We start from the raw sequence: 25,215 nt of genomic DNA, 5'->3' as shown, positions 1-25,215 counted from the left end.
TTGTTTATCCATTCATCAACTGATGGACATTTGGGTTGTTTCTACTCTTTGGCTATTATGAATTAGTTATGAATCACACTGCTGCAACTGGTCACTACTTTTCAGTTCACAGCTAATGAGAAATTATCCTTGCCATTCACAGCTCTAGAGATTTAGAAATTTTATCTTACTGAATCCTCTCAACAACCCTGTGAGAGAGATCTCATTGTCACCACTTCACAGAAGAGAGCAGAGACCCCGAGAAGTACAGTGGTCCCCCCTTTATCTTCAGGGGATACGCTCCAAGACCCCCAGTGGATGCCTGTAACTGTATATAGTACTGAACCCTATATATACTATATTTTTTCCTATTCTTACATACCTACACTAAAGTTTAATTTATAAATTGGGCACACTAAGAGATGAACAACAATAACTAATAATAAACAATATAGAACAATTATAATAATATACTGTAATAAAATGGCTCACAATTTAAAACTTATGAACTGTTTACTTCTGGAATTTCCATTTAATATTTTCAGACCACAGTTGACTGCAGGTCACTGAAACCACAGAAAGTGAAACCGCAGATAAGGGGGGACTACTGTACAGAGACTGACCCAAAGGCTTGCAGCCCTTAGTTTGACAAATTTCAGACTCAATCCTTGACTCCAAAAGCAGTGTCCTTTCCATGACATCATTTTCCCTTAAAAACTGCTGTGTAAGCAGGATCAAAGCCATTCTCCTCTCTGAGCCCATTTCCTCATGAATAAAATATGGAAATAAATCAGCTAGCCCTGACCACCTCACAGGGTTGGTAAGATATGCAGAGAAAGAGCTATACACTGTACAGCAATGTGAGTTAAAGGCATCTTCAGCTGTGACCTGATGTGACACACAGTATGCCCACCTTTCGCTCCTTCCCTCCCTCCCCCCTTCCTTTCCTTCCTTCCCTCCTTTCTTTCTTTCAAAAGGGTTCTAGATTCTTCCTGGAAGTAGACCAGGAGTCAGAAAGCCTAATCTTTGTCTCCCGCTTCTGGAAGATTCTGGGTAAGTCACTTCCCTCACTCTTGGTCTGCATCAGAGATTGCAAACTGGTGGTACCCAAGCTGGATTTGACCCATAAATAGGTTTTGTTTGGCCTCCTAAAAGCTTAATTTATTAAATCAACTTTTTGTGTGTGGGGGGGATAACATTTAAAAATCAGGCTATTTCACACAAAAAAGTGGCAGTCCAGTGGTTAGGACTCTGTGCTCTGTCAAGGGCCTGAGTCTCACAGGGTCGTTCTTAGGATTAAACAAATTACTAGAACAGAGCCTTACATAGTATACACTCAATAAATGTTAGTTACTATTTATTAAATTACCTACTTGGCCTCTCTCAGCATTTGAATTGGGACTACTTTTTTCCACCTCTGTTCTTCTGGTTTTAGAGCCAGCTCTCTGCTTTCCTTTTTTTTTCTTTCTCTCTTTTCTTTTTTCCCCCTTTTTTCTTATACTTCAATTTTTTTCTCTCTCTCTTTTTAAATTTTTTTTTAATTTATTTTTTTGGCTGTGTTGGGTCTTCGTTGCTGCGCGCGGGCTTTCTCTAGTCGCGGTGAGCGGGGGCTACTCTTCGCTGTGGTGTGTGGGCTTCTCATTGTTGGTGGCTTCTCTTGTTGTGGAGCACGGGCTCCAGGCACATGGGCTTCAGCAGTTGTGGCACACGGGCTCAGTAGTTGTGGCTCGCGGGCTCTAGAGCGCAGGCTCAGTAGTTGTGGCGCACGGGCTTAGTTGCTCCGCGGCATGTGGGATCTTCCTGGACCAGGGATCGAACCCATGTCCCCTGCATTGGCAGGCGGATTCTTAACCACTGCACCACCAGGGAAGTCCTCTCTCTCTGTTTCCACTGTTTTTCTGGTTTAGAGCCAGATCTCTGCTTTTTTTCTTTTTTCTTTTTTCTAATATTTTATTTCCTCTCCCCTCCCCGCCCACTTTCCTATTCAATATTTCTACATGCTTTACAGGACCCCTTTGAGTGGACTCTACACCGACCCTTAATCCCCACATGTCAAAACAGATTTCCTTTCTCCTACTTACATAAATAAGATGCTGTCCAGGCTTCCAGGTAATGAAGTATTTTCTCTTCTTCACACCCCACAACCATTCCCTTTTTGCATTGCCAAATGTTTTTTTTTCCTTTTCCCTTCTCTAATTTAAAACTGCATTTGGGTCTTGGAACGAGCCCTGTCTGGGTCCTGGCCCAGGCTTAGCCAGTAAATCACGGAATAACCTTGGTCAACTATTTTCCTCTCTCTGGTTTTCCTTTTATTTCTTCATCTGTAACATGAGTGGGCTTGATTGTTTGAGATGTGGTATCAGCCTAGCTCTAAAATTCTGATTTCTTCTTGCTCCTCTCTGCCAGCCTTTACAGATACATGGGATGAATCCTCATTACCCTCTTTTTTTTCCTGCCCTTCTATTGCCCTTCATCCATCACTTCTCCTCTCAATTTTACCTTTGTCTCTCATTCCAAGGGTTCCAGGAGATTCTTTATCCTCAGCACACCTCCCTCAGCAGAACGTAAGTAACGCAAAGGGCTTTCCAGACTTCCTGAGGGAGGGACTGAGTTTTGGATGACTGACCTACTTAGGTTGTCTGGAAAACGAATTTTCTAGAGAAACCAAGGACTAACAGTGAAACTGATTAGCTGGTTTACACGCGGGATGACTGTGTGACTAATGACTGACTGCCTTGTAGGGGGATTAGCTTATTAAGAGGCTGATTTACAGGGAGCCTAATTTGACTGATTAACAGGGCAGGCTGTGAAGGGGGTGGATGATCTGATTGACTGATTAAATGACTCACGAGGGGACTAACTGTTGCCTCATCAGGGCACGAGCCTGAGCCTCCATCGACACACCGATTGGTGGTCTTACTGATATTGGTGACCCCCTAGCTCCCCTTCAGGCTGACTGGGTGACCCACTTGGTGGCAGGCTGACAAATACAGAGACAGGCTCCCGGTGAACTGACTGGCTAGTTGGTGAGCTGGCTCTCAGGGAGCCTCCCAATCTGATCCAGAATTGGCCTTTCTGACTAAGGGGCTCTCGGGGGCCTCTCAGGCCGGACAGCCACCTTGGGAGGCCTCACTGACGTCGTAGCTGCCTAGCTGCCCAAGGTCACGCTGACTGACAGAGATGCCCTACTTTCATGGAAGCCCAGTTTGGACAGTCCCAACGCAGGTTCTGCACTCAATAACTGACGGGAAAGCCAACAGGCCCAGTGCGGCCCCGCGAGGCCCCGCGAGGCCCCGCGAGGCCCGATGCCGTTGCCTGTCTGCAAATGGAAGGCTGCAGCGCAGTGCCACGTGGAAACTGCCCTGATCCAGGCTGTGTGCCTCCTGCGCATGCGCTGTACGCGTCTACCCGGCAGCCAATCAGCTACTGCATGGGCCTGTTTCATAGCCAATCAGCAACTTCATGGATTAGTAGTCTACAGCCAATCAATGAGGCAGACAAAGCTTTGGGAGTTGATGCACAGCTGCAAGAGCCAATCAGGAGCTGAAAGCACATGTCCCTCACCTCTTTGTGTGTGTGTGGTGGGGGGAGGGCTTGGGGGGCGTGGGGGGGGAGGGGATCAATCTTCAGGGCTTGAGCCAATCAGTAGTGTGGGTGGTGCTATGGAAATTTAGGAGTCAATTTTCTTCTCGGAGAAGCCTTTTTTGACCCTGTTAATGAAAACCATGGGGGGGGGGGGGGGGGCGTGGTAAATTAGGAGTTTGGGATGAACAGAGACACACTACTATATATAAAATAGATAAACAACAAGGACCTACTGTATAGCACAGGGAACTATATTGAATATCTTGTAATAACGTATAATGGAAAAAAATCTGAAAAAAATAGTCACTTTGCTGTACACCTGAAACTAACACAACATTGTAAATCAACTATACTTCAATAAAAAAAATTTCAAAAACAAAAAACACTCTACCCTCACCCTGATGGCTCTCATTCACACACACACACACACACACACACACACACACACACACACACACACACACACCTTCCAGAATTCTGATTGGGATTTCATTGAATTAACAGATGAATTTGGGGACAATTTGACCAGGAACACAGCATAATATTCTTTTTCAAAACTGTGATAGGCCTTTTCTCACCTTCTGAGATGGCCCACACTATGTCTGTGTAGTGTGTTTCTCTCTAAATAAATCCATTTCTTACTTTAAAACAAAAATTGTGATAAAATATACATTACATAAAATTCATCATTTTAATCATTTCCAAGTGTATAATTGAGTGTCACTAAGTACATTCACATTGCTGTGCAACCATCACCTCTATCCATCTCCAGAAAACTTTCCATCATCCCAAATTTAAACTCTGTAACCATTAAACAATACCTCCCATTCCTCTCTCCCCTCAACCCCTCGTAATCACCATTCCACTTCCCTTCTCTAAGAATCTGATTAGTCTAAGTACCTCATATAAGTGGGACCACATAATATTTATCCTTTTGTGTTTGGCTTCTTTCACTTAACATAATGTTTTCAAGGTTCATCCATGTTGTAGCATGTAACAAGATTTCTTTCCTTTTTAAGGCTGAATAATATTCTGGTGTGTGTGTGTGTCTGTGTGTGTGTGTGTATATATATATAAGCCACATTTTGTTTATCCATTCATCTGCCAATAGACACTTTGGTTGTTCCACCTTTTGGCTATTGTGGTGCTGCTGCTATGAACATTGGTTTACAAATACCTGTTTGAGTCCTTGCTTTCATTTCTTTGGGGTACATACCCAGAAGTGGAATTACTGGATCATATGGTCATTCTATGTGTAATTTTTTGAGGATCCTTCAGACTGTTTTCCACAGTGGCTTCAACATTTTACATTCTCACCAGCAATGCACAAGGGTTCCAATTCCTCTGAAACTTCATCAACCTTATTTTTTCTTTCTTTGGTAATAGCCATCCTAATAGGTATGAAGTAATATCTCATGATTACTTTTATATCTTCTTTGGAGAAACGTCTTTTCAAGTCTTTGACATTTTAAAAATTGGATTATTTGTATTTGTTGAGTTGTAGGAGCTCTTTACATCTTGTAGATGTTAACCCTTTTTCAGAGATATGATTTGCAAATATTTTATCCCATTCTGGGTGTTGCCTTTTCACTATGTTGATAATGTTACTAGATACACAAATGTTTTTAATTTTGGTGAAGTCCAATTTTTTCACTTTTCTTTTGTTGTCTCTGTTTCGCTGTCATATCTAAGGAATATTGGTCTGTGGTTTTATTTTCTTGTAGTCTCTTTGTCTGGCTTTGGTATCAGGGTAACATTGGCCTCAAAGAATGAGTTAGGAAGTGTTCCCTCCTCTTTGATTTTTTGGAAGAGTTTAATAAAGATTGGTGTTAATTCTTCTTTAAACGTTTAGTAGAATTCATTCATGAAGCCATCTGGTCCTGAGCTTTTCTTTGTTGTGAGGTTTTAAATTACTGATTCAATCTTATTACTAGTTACAGGTCTATTCAGATTTTCTATTTCTTCATGATTTAGTCTTAGTAGATTGTGTGTTTCTAGGAATTTGTCCATTCATCTGGGTTACCCAATTTGTTGCTATACAATTGTTAATAGTACTCTTATAATCTTTTTTTTTATTTTTGTAGAATCAGTAGTAATATTCTCACTTTCATTTCTGATTTTTGTAATTTGAGTCTTTTCTCTTTCATTCTTAGTTGATCTAGTTAAAAGTTGGTCAGTCTTGTACTTCCCTGGTGGTACAGTGGTTAAGAATCCGCCTGCCAATGCAGGGGACACGGGTTCGAGCCCTGGTCCGGGAAGATCCCACATGCCACGGAGCAACTAAGCCCGTGTGCCACAACCACGGAGCCTGCGCCCTAGAGCCCGCGAGCCACAACTACTGAGCCCACGTGCCACAACTACTGAAGCCCACGTGCCTAGAACCCATGCTCTGCAGCTAGAGAAGCCACCACAATGAGAAGCCCACGCACTGCGACGAAGAGTAGCCCCCACTCACCGCGACTAGAGAAAGCCCACGCGCAGCAACGAGGACCCAGCACAGCCAAAAATAAAATAAATAAATTTATATTTTAAAAAGTTGGTCAGTCTTGTTGATCTTTTCAAAGAATCAACTTTTAGTTTTGTTGATTTCTTCTATTGCTTTTCTATTCATTTATCTCCATTCTAATCTTTATTATTTATTTCCTTCTGCCAGCTTTAGGTTTAGTTTTGTTTTGTTTTTCTAGCTTCTTAATCTGTAAAATTATGTGGTTTGTTTGAAACCTTTCTTCTTTTTCAATGTAAGCATCTACAGCTATAAATTTTTCTTTTAGCACTGCTTTGGCAGCATCCCATAAATTTTGGTATGTGTTTTGGTTTTCATTTGTCCCAAGGTATTTTCTAATTTCCCCAGTGACTTCTTCTTGGACTCTTGATTGTTGAAGAGCGTGCTGTTTAATTTCCACATATTTGTGAGTTTTCCAGTTTCCTTTCTGTTATCGATTTCTAGTTTTATTCCACTGTGATCGGAAGAGATGCTTTGTCTGATTTCCATATTTTAAACTTTATTAAGACTTGTTTTTTAACAAAGAGAAGTTTCCTTTTCCCTGTTGCAATAATCCCATTCCCCTTATTGCAATAATCCTTTTGAACAAACTCTCTTTTTATCTTAATCCAGATTTGTTTTTTTGTGTGACAGACTGAAGGATGAAGTCCAGCCTCCTCAACATGGCTACAAAGTCTTTGGAGAGCAGAGACCAGTCAAAGTTTCTAGGGATGTGACCTCACCTTGTCTCCTTTACCCCAGGTTTCACTACTGCACACTGATCACTCTTGCCCAAACAGCTGCCAGATCCTCTCCCACCTCCTTGTTTTATACCTGATGTTATTACTATCTGGGCTGCTTTTCGTTTTCTCTGCTTGGCCAACTCCTGCTTTTCTCTTAATACCCTATGTCCATCTTGAAAGGAACCTCATCACACTGTGTTTTAATAGGTTACGTATTTCTGTTCCTTTCCCAAACCTTACCCCATGAACTTGAACTCCTCTGAGGCAGAAACTGTATCTTCTTCCTCTTGTTATTCTCAGTGTATGGTAGAATGCAGATTGGGAACAACAACAAAAAGAAGTTTGGGGAACAAAGAAATGAGGAGCAAATGTAGGAATTTCCCAAGCCTCCTCTCATGAATGCGATGCAAAGGAACTGAAATGCACTTAATTGTTTTGAAACTTTTCCAGGAGTGAGGAAATGGTGTTTCTGGTGACTTTGAAAAGAACTGGGGAAAGTTTGTCGTTCCACTGAAGTATCTGTGTGAGTGCAGAGGAGGGAGGCTCTAACCCAGTGCTTCTGCTGGGGGGTGGGGGACTTTTTGCTCTCCCACGGGCATTTGGTAATGTTTGGAGACATTTTTGGTTGTCAAAACTGGTCAGGGGAAGCTACTGACATCTCATGGATAGAGATCAGAGGTGCTCCTTGACATCCTACAATGCACAAGACACACCCGCACAACAAAGAATCATTCAGCCCCCAAATGCCCAGATATCAATAGTGCTGAGGTTGATAAACCGTGCTCTAATCCACCCACGGGAAAGTGCGGGGGTGGGGGCGGGGTAAAGCAGGGAATGTATTGATAGCTTGTTTGAGGAGGTGATATTTGAGCCAGATCTCAAAGGATAAGCACGTATCGCAAAGATGGAGAAAGGGGACAATATTATAGTGGGATGGGACCATATGAATGAAGGTTGGAGAGACAGGAAGGGGTATGAGATCTTCAGGGATGTGGCTAAGGTGTGTGAAGTGGTGGCTAAAAGGGGGTGTGGTTAGGGTAGATGAGAGCGCCAAATCCTAACCACTAGACCACCGGGGAGCGCCAAGGGTAGATGAAGGTGTGAGTGTGAAAGTTCTTGAATAACTCTCACTGAAGTTGATACTTCCTCTTGAGGGAAAGGGGCAGGCATGGAAGGACATTTAGGAGGGGAGGGACAGAGTTGGAGCTGCGTATTCACTCCCTCTGCTGCTGGTGGTGGTGATGGGCTGGATGGGGTGACACCGGAGCCCAGATTTTTGAGGAGGACGGTGTTTTAACGATCAGGGGAGAGAGGCCAGGCTGGGATAGAGAAGAGGGGACAGATCAGGGAGTTGTTGACTCAGTGGGAACTGGTGAAGAAAGAGGAGGGGAATTGAAACAGAACCCTGACCACGAAGACTTGAAATAAGCCTCATACTTCTGCTTCGCTAACTTGCATGTCAACATCCTTTACCCATGACCACAGAAACACCCACTTGATGAGGGTGCCACACATTTACAGCTTCAAACCTAGCGGCTGTTGAGTAAGTTTAATGATTACCTGGGCAGTGTTTGGCTGGGTGCGCTGTGACCAGCCACCTGCAGGTGACAGTCACTGCGGGCTCACCAAGCACAGGGCACCGCACCATGCCTGTGGGCATGAATTCACTGAATTCTCAAAACAACAAAATGAGCTAAGGAATGTTGTCATCCCCATTTGACGCGTGAGCAAGTGGCAGTAGCAAGAGGTTAATTGGTGAGGCAGGTGCTTGAATCCTGGTGGAAGGACTTTACATTACTGTTATTAGCATTATCATTATTATTTAATAAAGGAGAAATTCTCATGACATAAAATTAACCATTTTAAAGTGAACAATTTAGTGGCATTTAGTATATGCACAATGTTTTGTAACCAACACCTCTATCTAGTTCCAAAACATTTCCCATCACCCCAAAAAGAAACTCCATACCCATTAAACACTTACTCTCCAGTTCCTCCTCCCCAAAGCCCCCGGCAGCCCCTAATCTGCTTTCAGTCTCTATGGATTTACCTATTTTGGATGTTTCATATAAATGGAATTTTACAATATGTGACCATTTGTGTCTTGCATCTTTCATTTAGCATATTTTTGAGGTTCATCCATGTCGTAAAGTGTATCCGTGCTTCTATGGCTGAATGATATGCCATTGTATGGATGGATCACATTTTGTTTGTTCATTCATCCATTGATAGATATTTGGATTTTTTCCATTTTTTTGGTTATTAGGAAAGGGCTTACAATTTTTTTCTTTTCCATTATGGCTAAATTACAAGATATTTAATATAGTTCCCTGTGCTGGACAGTAGGACCTTGTTATTTATCCATTCTATATATAATAGTTTGCATCTGCTAATCCCAAACTCCCAATCCATCCCCTCCCCTCTTCCACCCCTCCCCTCCCCAGCAACCACAAGTCTGTTCTCTATAACTGAGTCTGTTTCTGTTTCACAGGTAAGTTCATTTGTGTCATATTTTAGATTCCACATGTAAGTGATATCATATGGTATTTGTCTTTCTCTGTCTGACTTTCTTCACTTAGTATGATAATCTCTCAGTCCATCCATGCTGTTACAAATGGCATTATTTCATTCTTTTTTATGGCCGAGTAATAGTCCATTGTATATGAATACCACATCTTCTTGATTCATTCAACTGTCGATGGACATTTAGGTTGTTTCCATGTCTTAGCTACTGTACATAGTGCTGCTGTGAACATTGGGGTGCATGTATCTTTTTGAATTAGAGTTTTCTTTGGATATATGCCCAGGAGTGGGATTGCAGGATCATATGGTAACTCTATTTTTAGTTTTTTAAGGAACCTACATACTGCTCCCTATAGTGGCTGCACCAATTTACATCCCTACCAACAATGTAGGAGGGTTAGGGGCTTACAATTTTAATAGCTGCCCTCCCCTGCCTTCACTAAGACAGGCTAGACAGCCTCTAGGCCCTGTGATTAAAACTACAGTGGATGGGGCTTCCCTGGTGGCGCAGTGGTTGAGAATCTGCCTGCCAATGCAGGGGACACGGGTTCGAGCCCTGGTCTGGGAAGATCCCACATGCCGCGGAGCAACTAGGCCCGTGAGCCACAACTACTGAGCCTGCGCGTCTGGAGCCTGTGCTCTGCAACAAGAGAGGCCACGATAGTGAGAGGCCCGTGCACCGCGATGAAGAGTGGCCCCCGCTTGCTGCAACTAGAGAAAGCCCTAGCACAGAAACGAAGACCCAACATAGCAATCAATCAATCAATCAATCAATAAATCTTTAAAAAAAAAAAAAACTACAGTGGAGAGATGAATGAGGTCTGTGGGGTTCCAGAGGAGGGAGTTCCAGAATCTTCCCCAGGGGACTTCCATGGTGGCACAGTGGTTAAGACTCTGCGGTCCCAGTGCAGGGGGCCCGGGTTTGATCCCTGGTCTGGGAACTAAATCCCACATGCATGCCGCAAGTAACAGTTCTCATGCCACAACTAAGGAACTGACAAGCTGCTACTAAGGAGCCGGTGAGCCTGCCTGCTGCAACTAAGACCCAATGCAAATAAATAAATAAATATTAAAAAAAAAAAAAAAGACTCTTCCCCAGGATGATAGGACAGGGTTGAAGAAGGCTTCGTGCTGAAAGCTGGGCCTTGAATACTACTGGACCTGGTAGCTGGGTCTTGAGGCACTTTATACAGTGGCCAGGGGGAGCTTACAACCCCCGGGGAGAGGAGAAGATGCAGACTCACCAGATTCAGGAAGTGGTTCAGACAGTGGCCTCTTGGAAGAACAGACAGAGAGGAACCTAAACGGAAACCGGAGAGACTGGAGAAGGGGAGGAGGCCTGTTTCACAAGATCCAAGAAGTGCTGGGCCAGAAATTGTGTCCTGGTAGGGAGATGGAGCTAATCTGGGCACAAGGGTGCGATGCTCTCCTTGGTTGATATTGGGAGTCAGACACCGTGCTATTGGATGGACATTCTCGAGTCCCGGACGGAGGACCCAGGGGAGAAACAGGCTTGAGGGGTGATGCAGAGTCCGGCTTGGGATGCATTGAAAGCAAAGCACCTGTGGTCAATCAGGGAGAGATGTGGAGGAGGACACTGGGATTCAGAACTTAGGAGAGAGGATTGGGCTGGAAACAACATGGGAAGCCTCAGCAGAGCCCAGCTGTGTCTTCCCCTTGCACTTGAGTGCAAATCATTTCAAAGGTTTACTGAGTCCAGTTTATGTGTTGTGTCCAAGGCTAGGCTCTGAAAACACAAGGCTGGACATAGTACTGTCCCTGCCCTGGGGAAGCTTATAGTTTGGTGGAAATCAGAGTTAGAAACTTACAAGGATCATCTTTTTAAAGCTTAATGGAAATTTTATTCAAGAGTAATATTCATATAGAAAAGAGCACACATCACAATTGTTTGACTCAAAAATGTTTCATAGGGACTTCCCTGGTGGTGCAGTGGTTAAGAATCCACCTGCCAATGCAGGGGACACGGGTTCGAGCCCTGGTCCGGGAAGATCCCACATGCCACGGAGCAACAAATCCCCTGAGCCACAACTCCTGAGCCTGTGCTCTAGAGCCCGGGAGCCACAACTACTGAGCCTGCATGCTGCGACTACTGAAGCCCTGGTGCCCTAGAGCCCATGCTCTGCAACAAGAGAAGCCACTGCAATGAGAAGCCCACGCACCGCAACAAAGAGTAGCCCCCGCTCGTCGCAACTAGAGGAAGCCCGTGCGCAGCAACAAAGACCCAATGAAGCCAAAAATAAATAAAAAATAAATTCGAAAAAAAAAAAAAGAATAGGAGTAGGACCCAGTATTTAAAAAAAACAACAACCTTTCATAGAGTGAATATATCTGAGCAATGAATGCCCAGATCAAGAAACAGATCCTTACTGGAAACCCCAGGATACCCCTACTGCCCTCCTACAGCCACTACCCGCTGCGGGTTACCAGTATCTGGACTTCTAATACCTAAGATTAGGGTTTGTTTTTTTTTTCAGCTGTGCCACACGGCTTGTGGGATCTTAGTCCCCCAACCAGGGACTGAATCTGGGCCCTCAGCAGTGAAAGCTGCTTTTTAACACTTTTTTCCTTTTTTTTAAGATTAGTTTTGTCTGAACCTCCTATCAAGGATATCACATAGTATGTACGCTTTGTGTCTGGGTTCTTTCACTCAATATTGTTTGGAAGATTCATACATGTTGTGTGCAGTTGTTACTTTTTCCATTGCGTGAATAATTTACTATCTATTTACCTCTGTTTTGTTTTTTTTTTTTTAGACTGAAGTATAGTTGATTTACAGTGTTGTGTTAGTTTCTGGCGTACAGCACAGTGATTCAGCCATGTGTATATATATGTACATATATATGTACTTTTTCATATTCTTTTCCACTATGGCTTATTACAAGATACTGAATATAGTTCCCTGTGCTATACAGTAGGACCCTGTTGTCGCCTGTCTTACTGTTGATGGGAATTTGGGCAGGTTCCTGTTTTCAGCCATTACAACAAGCACTGCTATGAACACTCTTGTATACATTTGGTGAACATGCGTACGCGCTTCTGTTGGGTGCACACCTGGGAGGTGAATGGCTCTCTCATGTGCTCAGTGTTAGTAGAGAGTGACAAATGCTTTCCCGAGCGGTTGTACCAATTCTCACTGCTACCAGCAGTGTAGGAGAGTTCCAGTTGCTCTACATCTTCACCAACACTTGATGTTCTTTAAGGAAACATTTTTTTATTGTGATGAAGTATCCACGACATACTGGTTTAACCATGTTTCAAGTGTACAATTCAATGGCATTAAGCATATTCACATTGTGCAACCATCATCACCATCCATCTCTAGAACTTTTTCATCATCCCAAACTGGAATTCTGTACCCACTAAACATTAACTGTCCACCGACACCCCCAGTCCCCAGCCCCTGGTAACCACTATATAGTACTTTTTAAAAATCGTGGTTAAAAAAAAAATAACATAAAATTTACCATCTTAACCATTTTTAAGTGTACGGTATAATAGTGTTAATTATATGCACATTGTTGGCCATCAAATCTCTAGAATGTTTTCATCTTGCAAAAATGAAACTCTACACCTATTGAATAGCAACTTCCTAACTCCCCTTCTCTGAGTCTCCCCCAGGGCCCCTCTACCTTCTGTTTCAGCGTTTGATTTCTTTAAATACTTCCTATAGCTGGAATCATGCAGCATTTGTCATTCTGTAACTGGTTTATTTCACTTAGCGTAATACCCTCAACACTTGATTTCCTTGATATTATTTTTACTATCTTAGCCAATGTAACTATGCAGTTGGCACCATTGTGATTTTAATTTTTATTTCCTTGACAGCTACAGAAGTTGAATACTTTTCTGTATGCTTATTGGCCATTTGACTATCTTGTCTTTCTATTCGGTTGTCTGCCTTTTTCTAATTGATTTGTGGGAGCTCTTTACATATCCCTTTAAATTTTTTTTCAAATTTATTTATTTATTTATTTTAAAATTTATATATATATATATTTATTATTCTTATTATTTTAATTTATTTATTTTTGGCTGCGTTGGGTCTTCGTTGCTGCATGCGGGCTTTCTCTAGTCAGGGTGAGTGGGGGCTACTCTTTGTTGCGGTGCACGGGCTTCTCATTGTGGTGGCTTCTCTTGTTACGGAGCATGGGCTCTAGGCATGCGGGCTTCAGTAGTTGTGGTTCGCGGGCTCTAGAGCACAGGCTCGAGCCTGTTGTGGCGCATGGGCTTAGTTGCTCTGCGGCATGTGGGATCTTCCCGGACCAGGGCTTGAACCCGTGTCCCCTGCATTGGCAGGCGGATTCTTAACCACTGTGCCACCAGGGAAGCCCTCAAATTTATTTTTAAATTATTTGTTATTTAAAAAAATATATTCATTATATATTCTAGGTGTCCTTTGTTAGATACATGTATTGGGAAATATCTTCTCCATCCAGAGAGGTAAATTTAGGTTTACTTTAAAAAAATAATACATGTTTCATCTCCTCCCTCCCGGAAAAACAAACAAACAAAAAATAATTCATGTTCTTAAAAATAGTCAGGCAAAATAGAAATATGTGGTAGAGCCAAAAGCTGACATCTCCCTCCATCCTGAGGTAAACTTAACACATAACAATGTAGTTAACAACTCCCAAAGTGCATTTTCCCCACTTAACAATATACCTAATGGATATTATCCCCATTTTACAGAGAAGGAAACTGAAGCACAGAGAGGTAAAGTGACTTGCCTGATATAACACCCTTAGGGTTACCAGGGCCTGGATTTGAACCTAGGACTCTCTGTGACCTTTAGCCACTCCAAGGAGCTTCACATTCTCATTTATAAGCTCTGGCTCAGAGGGCAGTCAAGTCTTCAAGAATTGGTGCCTGGCACACATTTTCTTCAGAGATGCATTTTCTGGGCTCCAGCCTGGTTCTGGGGTTGGGGGCGGGGGCATTATTTCTGGATCTTGATCTCTGAGTACTCGGTGGTGTCCTGGTCTTGAAAGTTGTGGGTCCTCAGCCTGTGGAAATTGAGGGTGGCGTAATGGAGTTCCTGCTCCTTCCCTGAGGTGGAGGTGGCCGGAGCTGGGGTCTGGTAGTCTGAGGGGCTGTCTGAACAGGATTCATTGAGGTGACCCTGAGTGGGACGAGAGAAGAGCTTCGGAGCTGGCTGTTGAGGTCTGGAGAAGGGAACCTGGGGCTTGAGGGGGGCAATTATTCCCTTATCCATTTCACACCCATTTCCTGAGGATTCACTCATTCGTTCACTCACTCATTCATTCATTCATTCCTTTAATCATAGTGGTCTGTTCTTCTTGTTACTCACCCCACTGAATCCTTACAACTTCCCTCCATGGATGATATAAATATTATCCTCATTTTACAATTAGGAAAACAGACTGAGTGAGCAAGGTGAAGTGATTCTTCCACAGACAAGATCCCTGACCTTGGACAGTCTATGAGGACAAGGAGACTGTATGAAATTGTTGCACACTCAAAACTTATCGAATTGCAAAATTTGATTTGATGGACAGAAGCAGGGTGCTGTGGGTGAGAGTCACAGAGGTCTGCAGGAGACCTGCACTACCCTCCAGGGGCTCACAGTGTGGTGGGGACAGGCCTGTGATTATTACAGGGATGCATGATGACAGTCGGTCTGGTATAGGGCAGGGGAATATTTAAATGACATAAACTGGCATGACATAAAAAAAGAATGAAATAAAACAGAAACAGACTCACTGACATAGAGAACAGACTTGTGGTTGCCAAGGAGGGTGGGGTGGGGGAGGGATGGATTGGGAGTTTGGCATTAGCAGGTGCAAACTATTATATATAGAATGGATAAACAACAAGGCCCTACTGTATAGCACAGGAAACTATACTCAGTATCCAGTAATAGGGCTTCCCTGGTGGCACAGTGGTTAAGAATCCGCCTGCCAATGCAGGGGACATGGGTTTGAGCCCTGGTCCGGGAAGATCTCACATGCCGTGGAGCAACTAAGCCCGTGCGCCACAACTACTGAGCCCACCTGCCACAACTACTGAAGCCTGTGCGCCTAGAGCCCATGCTTTGCAACAAGAGAAGCTACTGCAACACGAAGCCCGTGCACCGCAACGAAGAGTAGCCCCCGCTTGCCACAACTAGAGAAAGCCCACATGCAGCAACGAAGACCCAACGCAGCCAAAAATAAATAAATAAGTTCATTAATTAAAAAAAAAATCCAGTGATAAACCATAATGGAAAGGAATATGAAAAAGAATGTATATATATATATATATATATATATATACATAACTGAATCACTTTGCTGTACAGCAGAAATTAACACAACATTGTAAATCAGCTATACTTCAATAAAATAAATTTTTCAAAAAAGAATGAAATAATGCCATTTTCAGCAACATGGAGGGACCTAGAGATTATCATACTAAGTGAAGTAAGTCAGACAGAGAAAGACAAATATCATATGATATCATTTATACGTGGAATCTAAAAGAATGATACAAAAGAACTTATTTACAAAATAGAAACAGACTCACAAACAGAAAACAAACTTATGGTTACAGGGGAGGCAGGGAGGGATAAATCAGGAGTTTGGGATTAGCAGATACACACTATTACATATAAAACAGATAAACAACAGGGTCCTACTGTATAGCACTGGGAACTACGTATAATATCTTTTAATAAACTATAACGGAAAATAATCTGAAAAAGAATATATATATAGGAATCACTTTGCTGTATACCGGAAACTAACACAATATTGTAAATCAACTCTAGTTCAATAAAAAAATAATAATAAAAAAATTAATTGGGGCAAGAAAGATGACTGAGGGCTTCACCAGTGCAAATGGGATCAGGACAGAGGAAATCTCGAATGCAAACGCACAAGGTCACAAAGAGCGAGCCCTGACTGGAGATATAAGGATCCTGGAACCACTTACAATATGGGGCAGGGGCGGGGGGATTTGCACACCAACAAGCATGTCCGCAGCACCAGCTGGATGTCCTACAATTCAGCGCAATTCTGACACTGTTAAGGGCTCAGTCCCACAAGACTGCCCCACCCTCAACCTCACATGCCAATCACAAGTCCCAGATTCTCACCCGTGCTTCTGACCAGACAGCTGTCAATCAGAGATTCCCACAACCCCTCTCCTCAGATTCCATTAATTTGCTAGAGCAGCTCCCAGAGCTCAGAGAAATATTTCACTTATTAAATTAGCTGTTTTTTTTTTTAAATTAAAGGATATAACTCAGGAACAGCCAGATGGAAGAGATGTGTAGGGCAAGGTATAGGGAAAGGGTGCAGAGTTTCCATGTCCTCTCCGATTGCTTCATCCTCTTCAAATCTCCACTTGTTCACCAACCTGGAAGCTCTCTGAGCCCCATACTTTGGGGGGTTTTATGGAGGCTTCATTTCATAGTCATGATTGACTGAATCATTGGCCCTTGGGGATTGAACTCATCCTCCAGCCCCTTTCCCATCCCTGGAGGTCAGGGCGTGGGACTGAAAGTTCCAATCCCCCAATTGCATGGTTGGTTCTCCCAGCAACCAGCCCCCATCCTTAGGTGCTTCCCAAAAGTCACCCCATGAATCTAACAAGAGATACCTTTATCACTCCCATCACAGGAAAGTTCAAGGGTTCTAGGAGCTCTGTGCCAGGAATAGGGGATAAAGACCAAATATATATTTCTTATTATAAATCATAATATCATAGAATATAATAAGCTCATTTTGCGGGGAGGGACAGGATGCCGGCTGGAGAACTTGGCAGGGGACAGATCACAGAACACCAGACTGAAGAATTTGGTCTTGATTCCCTAGGCCTGCACTGTCCAGCACAGGAGCCCCCAGCCACACGTGGCTCTTGAGCCCATGAAATGTGGTGAGTCAGAACAAAGATGTGCTGTGAGTACAAAATGCATACTGGAGTTCAAAGTCGAGAAAGAAAGAAAGAAAGAAAGAGAAAGAAGAAAGAAAGAAAGAAAGAAAAGAAAGAAAGAAAGAAAGAGAAAGAAAGAAAGGAAGGAAGGAAGGAAGGAAGGAAGGAAGGAAGGAAGGGAGGGAGGAAGGGAGGGAGGAAGGGAGAAAGAAAGGAAGAAAGAAAGAAAGAAGGAAAGAAAGAGGGGCTTCCCTGGTGGCGCAGTGGTTAAGAGTCCACCTGCCAATGCAGGGGACACGGGTTTGAGCTCTGGTCCCTGGATGATCCCACATGCCACGGAACAACTAAGCCTGTGAGCCACAACTACTGAGCCTGCACTCTAGAGCCCAAGAGCCACAACTACTGAGCCTGTGAGCCACAACTACTGAAGCTCTTGTGCCTAGAGCCTGTGCTCCGCAACAAAAGTCACCACAATGAGAAGCCCATGCACCACAACGAAGAGTAGCCCCCACTCGCTGCAACTAGAGAAAGCCCGCCTGCAGCAACAAAGATCCACGCAGCCAAAAATAAATAAATTTAAAAAAAAAAAAAGAAAGAAAGGGGGAGGAGGAGGGAGGGAGGGAGGAAGGAAGGAAGAAAGAAAAAGAAAGAAAGAAAACAGAGGAAGGAAGGGAGAAAGAGAGAGAGAAAGAAAGAAAGAAAAAGAAAGAAAGAGAAAGAAAGAAAGAAAGAAAGAAAAAGAAAGAAAGAGAAAGAAAGAAAGAAAGAAAGAAAGAAAAAGAAAGAAATCTCAATAATTTGTATGTTGACTGTTGATGACATGATGTTTGAAATAATACTTTGGCTACGTTGGGTTAAATAAAATATTCTATTAAAATTGATCTCATGTTCCTTTCTACTTTTTTAACGTGGCTAAGTTTTAAGTTATATACATGGCTCGCATCATATTTCTGTTGGATCTAGACAGTGGAGAGCAAGCACAGGGTGACCGAAGGACAGCTGTTACGGGAATTTCTTGCCGAGAGCTTGTTCGGGGAGAGAGATGAAGCCAGTGACCCAGCAGAGAGAATGTGAGGGCTCAGCAGGGAAGGGGCCAAATGGAGATGAGCTTTGCTAAAAGGAAGATGGACAAGACTTGGGCAATTCTTGGCTCTGGGAAGCGATGGAGGGGAAAGAGGAGAGGGTGATTTGAGTGCAACAGGAAATTCAGGAGGAAGAACAAATTTGGAGGTGGGGAGGAGGAACTCATTTTTTGAGGTGCTGAGTAAGCTGCTATGGCCCCTGTTGGGGGAGAGGTGTCCAGTGGAGACACTGGATGGAAAGTTGCCCACATCACTCACCAGAGAGATGGAACTCAACGCTGGACGGACGCCATCTCTGCTTGATGCCTTCTCCGCTGACTTCTTCCTGTAGATCTTCACTCTGAAGAGAGAGACCAGGGCCTTTCAGCTTGGTGGGCTCACTGCATGGAGCCGAGAAGGGCTGACTGAGTGCAGGCTGGCGTCCAGCTGCAGAGACCATGACCAGAACACCTGTTCCCTCCTCCAGGATGGCTGGCACCAGAGTCCACACTTGGCCCAGATGTCAGGAGGCTACATTCCTGATGCCGCTTCAACTAACTGCCCTCCTTCCTGGCTTCGTCGCTCTACCAGGGCCCTCAGCTCTAAGCTTTGAGTTTTGAAAAATTCTTTGAGTCTCCCCCTCCTTCGCCCCCTGCCCCCCGTACCACCACCTCGGGAAGTCTTGTCCCAAACTGGGGCCACCACTCACACAAAGAAGATGAGGCAGAGGCAGAGAGCTAGCAGGGCTGTGACGCCAGATCCCCCGACGGCCCCCAAAACCACACCGGTCCTGGGTGCTGGCCTCCCTGCAGATAAGACACCTGGGGTGACCTCCAGTGTCCCTAAGCAGGCACCTAAGTGACCAGCCTTCTCAAATCCATGACCCACGAGTGTGCCCACTTCTATCCAGGACTCTGTCCTTTGTCCCCCATCCTTCTATATGATTGTAGCCTCCTGTGCCCCCAGCCCCCACCCCAGCCAACCGACAGAGGACCCTGAACTCTAGTTCCCCTTTTGCCCTGAATCAGGCTCATTTCTCTCCCTCTCAGTATCTTCTAGCACGCAGACTCATGTGTCCCCTTTCCCTGGACACGGCCCTTCACAGCTCCCAGACCTGGCAGCAGCAGGACAGTGGCGCTCTGTTTCCCGTGGCCGTTCAGGGCCTCGCAGCTGAGTATGAGGCCAGAGCTGAGCCCCTCGCTGAGGCTCAGGGAGCTGTTGGCCCAGGGCCCAGCCGAGCTGGAGGTGACCTTGAAGGAGGCGTTGCTGAAATTCCCCTCCAGCAGCCCCTCCCCGAGCCGCCAGCGCAGGGAGGGGACCGGCTGGGCTCGGGAGGAGCAGCTGCAATGCAGACCCTCATCCTCCGGGGAGCAGGAGGGTCCCAGCAGCTGCGGGGGGTCTGTGGGGAGAGAGGGGACGGATCAGAGGAGACTCTCCTCTCCCTAGAACCCAGGCGTCCTTCCCTCAGGTGTGTTCCAACTCACTTTTCACAACGAGGCTCAGAGATGCTTCCTTGGAGCCCAGCGGATGCTGAGCTCGGCAGACATATTTCCCATGGTCCCCCAGTTCCACCCGGGGCAGCTCCAGGACCCCAGGGGTCGAGGAATTTGAGGGGCTCAGGGTCAGGCTCCCCCGGGTCCAGCTCATCGTGGCCGGAGGGTTGCTGTCGACGACACAGTCCAGGCGTAGGAACTGGCCCTCCTGGACTGGGAGAGATAGGCTTTTGCCCAGAGTTTCAGGTCCTGGCAAGACAGAGGGAAAGCTAGCTTCAGTCTGCCTGTCTGTCTCTCTGTCTCTTCCATTGCCTAATGGCTCATGTCTTCCTGTTTTGTAGCATTTGTCAATTTCCTCTGTGTAAAAACTCCCATCTTGGCCAATTTCAAGCACCTAATTTGAAGCCACTGAACCCAGAAGTGGGAAAAGACGGACACAAGTGCACAACTGGCTCTCGCCAACCAGTAAGAGCTAATCCCAGTACATCACTGAATGCAACTTTAAAAAAAAATGGCGGGAGTTCCCTGGCAGTCCAGTGGTTAGGATTCTGTGCTTCCGCTGCAGGGGGCACGGGCTTGATCCCTGGTTGGGGAACTAAGATCCCACAAGCCATGCGGTGCGGCCAAGAAAAAGGGCATGTTTTTGCCTAGCAAAATCACCATACACTAAGTCAAAAGCCCATGATTAGGCTGGAAATAAATCCTTTCAACGAATACGCAGATGATTGCGTTAATATGCAAAGAGTTTCTTCAAATCATCAAGAAAAAGACCACAAAGAAATACGCATGGTTTTTAAACACAATGAAAGATACTCAACCTATTCACAAAATGATAATGCAAGTTAACATGATAGTGTATTCACTTATGGTATCAGCAAGGATGAAAATGTTTAGCAGGGAAATAGACACATAGCAGGGGGTAGTGTAAACAGAACAACTTCCATGTAGCTCGATTTGGCAATATCTGTAGAAATTACAAACATACCCTTTGATCCAGGACTTTCTTCTCACTCAAAAGTTATCTTCCAGACCCACACTTTTGTCTTGTCTTTGCAAAGGATTGGAAACACCATAGTTTTCCACTAACAGGAGACCTATTAAGTACTTTATCATAAAATATACTTCTAATTGGAAAACCATGGGGTCATCATTAAGAATGAAGAAGGTTTCCTATGTACAGATACAGGAAAATCTCCAAGATATACCAAGTTTGAGAAACAGGTGAGTTTAGTTTGTAGAAATGTACCAACGTCACTTCCTTAGTTGTGACAAATATGCCATGTTGATGGAGGATATTAATGATGAGGTGAGAGATTTGTGGAAAGTCTCTGTACCATGTGAGTCTAAAATTACTCCACATGAAAAGTTTATTAAAAAATAATAATAGAGATGCAAAGCATGTGGGTAGTATGGTCTGCATATATGTGTGTGTTTTTGTTTTGTTTTGTTTTGTTTTTATGTGTGTGTTTTAAAATGTATGTGTGTAGGTTATATTCGAAAAGATAACCAAGAGGGGAGATACACAAGTGCTGAATACTGTTTTATTCTTATTAAATTTTGCTAGGGACTGAACTATGTTCCCCTCAAATTCATATGTCAAAGCCCTAACCTCCAGTATGATGGTGTTTGGAGGTATTTGGATGGGTCTTTGAGAACTTATTAGGGTTAGATGAGGTCATGAGATTGAGACTCTCACGATGACTTTAGTGGTCTTATAAGAGATACCAGAGAACGTAGACAAAAAGCAGCCATGTACAAGCCAGGAAGCGAGCCTTCACCAGGAACCCAATCAGCCAGCACTTTGACCTTAGACTTCCCAGCCTCCAGAACTGTGAGAAATAAATTCCTATTTTTTAAGCCACCTCGTCTCTGCTATTTTATTATGGCAGCCTGAGCTGACTAACACACATTGTATGCTTATTATTTTATTTTATTTATTTTTTTTAAACTACGTTTTATTTTTTGTTTTATTTATTTATTTACTTTGGCTGTGCCGTGCGGCATGCAGGATCTTAGTTCCCTGACCAGGGATCGAACCTGCGCCCCCTGCATTGGGAGCGTGGAGTCTTAACCACTGGACCGCCAGGGAAGTCCCGTATGCTTACTATTTTAAACAATAACATTAAAATGAGGGAAGGAAACTGAAGGAGTAGGTGGGGTCTAGATCCTAAGGAGAACGAGGGCAGGATGTGGGAGAAGGATGTAGTCCTGGCAGTGGGGACAGCCACGTCCAACAGACAAGGAAGAGGCCACGCGATACCCCATGAGAGCAGGGTCAGCGAAAGGGGGAGGCCAGTTTGTAAGCTGATGAGCCAGTGGGGGGTTTCCCACCTCTGCTGTCCCCACCCCAGGCCTGAGCCTCTCTGCCATCTGAGTTCTGAAGCCCAGCTCTGCTCCGAAGGGCAGAGACACTTCCACTTCCACCACACCCCTGGAGAAGGGAGGTTTCGACCTACCTGTGCCTTCTTTCCGGAACACTCTGATGGTCGGCTTCTGGGGTGCATCTGGACAGACAGACATAACTGTCCGTTTTTCGGTGGCAGGAAGGTAGGCATTGGCCCTTTTCCCCCAGAAACATTAGAAATAGGAAGAGGGCAGAGTAATGTCCTCTTTCCTTCCTCCCCAGTTCCAGCTCGCAGGGCTCAGTACCCAGTAGCCCAGGCCCTACCTCCCCTCCCCAACGTCCTCCGCCCTCAGGGACCCGGCGTCCTGGCCCCGCGCTCACAGGACACGTTGAGCCTGACGGTCCTCTCCGTGCTCACGCCAGCTCCGGGGAAGGTCACTCGACAGGTGAGGCTGGTGCCATGGTCCTGGGGCCTCAGGGCGAGGGTGAGCACTGAGGAATGGGGACTCTTGGGGTGCAGGGAAGTGAGGGCAGCCCCGATCCAGGAGAAGGTGTGGGGTGTCCCCCTCTCACAGGCCCATGGCACTGCACAGGTGATGTTCCTGGGGCAGCCAGATTCCAGGGTCCCCTGGACGTGGATGTCGGGTGTCTGTGTCAGAGCTGAAGAGGAGAGAGAAAAGGACCCAGGCCCTGGAGGGGGGACCCCGAGTGTGCCCCTCAGAGCTGCCTCTACCCCAGGCCAGCCACAGCGTCCTGTCCTCCTAGGTCCCCTTGGGTCCCTCCCAGGATGAGAAGACAGGGGGTCCCCTCCCAGCCCTGCCCTGGGGGCCCTCAGGGGCCCTGCGTCTGTATGTCCTCTCCTTGACACCATCCTCACCTGTTACACGCAGGAAGATCATGTTCTCTTTGTAACTATATCTCACAATAGGCCCTCTCTCCACCCTAAAGAAGTATGTGCCCGTGTCTCCCCTCTGTGCATCTCTGATGTCCAGGGAGCAGTTGTAGGCCCGGGGGTCTCCAAGGAGGTGGAATCGGCCCTGGGTCTCTTCCTGAACTTTATGATCTGGGTTGTTTGTGGCCACAGGGGCATCCAGCTTCTCATTGGCCCCTTCCCGGAACCAGTAGCCGAAAGCTGGGACAGAGTAGTCCCGGTAGCTCCGGGGATAGTGGAAGGAGCAGAGCACGCGGACACACAGGCCCTCCTGCACCGTCACGGACTCCCGCACTTCCAGCCAGTAGTTGCTCGAACCCTGAGCCAGGGACCCTGTGGGGGAACGAGGGTCAGCCGCAGCCCCTGCCCCGCCCAGCCCTCTCCCCGCCGCCCACCCACCTGCCCACAGCAGAGACAGCAGCAGCGGCGGTGGTGGTAATAGCAGCATCTTTGCGGTAAGAGTGATGGGGCCTTTGTGTCACAGGATTGAGAGGAAGCCCCAACAGGAAGTCCAGAGCTGAGGTCGGAAGGTAACCGACCACAAGAGAGGAACTCAGCACCCAAATGCTCCCGGAGCTGCGTGGACCTTGGAGAGTAACCACTTCTACTTTCCATATGAGGCCCCGGTGAGGGTTGCAAGCAGCGAGTACAGCCCAAAGTTGTCTCCCGGGTCCCGGTCCACAGCCTGTCCCTCCCACACCTCTGTCCGCAGGAAATCGGGCCGGTCAGTCCCCGTCGGGTGTGAGATGCAGGAGGGGCAGCCGGCGAAGCTGGGTCCTGCCAGGCTGAAAGAGGTGGTGATTAGTTACAGAAATTGTAACAGGGAAGAGCCAAATAGGACTATACAAGTCGGATCTGTTTCTTTACTTTAATGGCTGCTTTCTGCTGCTTTTGTTCACTGAAAGGATACTATCTATACATAATGGCCTGCCTCGGGGAACCCCGCCCGTGTGCCTGAACGTTAAACCAAAGTGCCTTCGTTCAGGGAAACATCCGGACCCCGTTCCACCTGTGGACGGCTGCAAGAAAGAAGAAATTAACACACCCCCTCCCCCGAGGCTGGCCATTCCAGGAGATATTTGCAAACCTTATGGCCTTTTCACTTTACTTCCTCATCTCCTCGCCCTCTCTGTGCTGTAAAAGAAACTGGCATCCAAACCCCAATAAAACGGTTTTTCAGAGACACTAGTCTGCCGTCTTCTAAGTCTGCCAGCTTTCCGAATAAAGTTGTTATTCCTTCCCTCCACGCCTCGTCTCCGATTCATTGGCCTGTCGTGAGGAGAGCCGAGCGAGCTCGGACTTGGTGACAAAATGAACGTGACACAGGAGCACCTCTCCTCTCAGGGGAGGGGGGCACAAGGCAAGAAGGCGTCAGACTTTGTCTCCATCCTTGAGAACTTCTCAGACGCCCCAGCTCCTGCTGATACAGTGTGAGATAGGGGCAGCCCAGATAGAGGCTTGGAGGAGACCCCATCACTCTATGCAGCTAGAAGGCGAGTTCCCGGGTATAAATGGACAGAGAGGATGGGACCAGGATCCAGGAGGGTGGTCACGAGGACATGATCCTACAGGTGGTCCTGAGGCTTCCTGACCTGCTCACAGCCCCCTGCCCCAGGCCTCCCTCCCTGGTGTTGACTGCACACGCCAGGCTTGGGAGCCAAATGACAGCCCAGCGTGACACTGGGGAGATGCCGCTTTTTGGACGTAGGCGGGCCCTGCCCTTCTCCCTTCCAAGCCTCAGTTTCCTCATCTGTCACATGGAAGGATCACAATGTGCAACCCTCGTCTGTGGGAGAATCTGATACAAGGACAGAGGCGGGCGTTTTCTACAGACTCTTCTGTGACTGTCTTGCAGGTCAGGTGTCTGGCCCTGCCCATTCCTCAGGGGTCATTCTGAGTCCCACCCTCAGCGAGAAGCTCCTGGTGCTCAGCGCCTCCCTGGGGCTTCCTCCTCTGAGGCCTTTAATGAGGGGGTCAGGGGCACAGGCTCTGCAGTAGACGGCTCTAGGCTTGAGCTTGGTTCCCTAATGCTTGCTGTGCCACCTTGGGAAGGGGCTTAACCACTCTGTACAGAGGTGTGCCTGTGCTCACATGGTGTTGGAAGCTGAATTGTGTCACCCCCCCAAATTCATATGTGCATGTCCTAACCCCCAGTACCTCTAAATGTGATTGCATTTGGAG

General features: G+C 45.9%; 1 protein-coding gene across 1 annotated transcript; it reads right to left on the bottom strand.

Moving 5' to 3' along the window:
- Positions 1-14,269: 14,269 nt before the first annotated feature.
- On the bottom strand, positions 14,270-23,482 carry LOC137752552 (sialic acid-binding Ig-like lectin 5). The gene is made up of 8 exons (XM_068527239.1): positions 22,981-23,482; positions 22,485-22,793; positions 22,216-22,263; positions 19,751-20,008; positions 19,381-19,665; positions 18,976-19,072; positions 18,546-18,627; positions 14,270-14,452 (listed from the first exon to the last, which is right to left on the bottom strand). The coding sequence occupies exons 1-8, from the start codon at positions 23,480-23,482 to the stop codon at positions 14,270-14,272; spliced, it is 1,764 nt and encodes a 587-aa protein (XP_068383340.1).
- Positions 23,483-25,215: the final 1,733 nt, after the last annotated feature.

Source organism: Eschrichtius robustus, chromosome 19, assembly GCF_028021215.1.
Source record: "Eschrichtius robustus isolate mEscRob2 chromosome 19, mEscRob2.pri, whole genome shotgun sequence".
Taxonomy (NCBI): domain Eukaryota; kingdom Metazoa; phylum Chordata; class Mammalia; order Artiodactyla; family Eschrichtiidae; genus Eschrichtius; species Eschrichtius robustus.
Note: the sequence above shows the minus strand (reverse complement) of the source record. Positions and strands in the feature narration are given on the sequence as shown.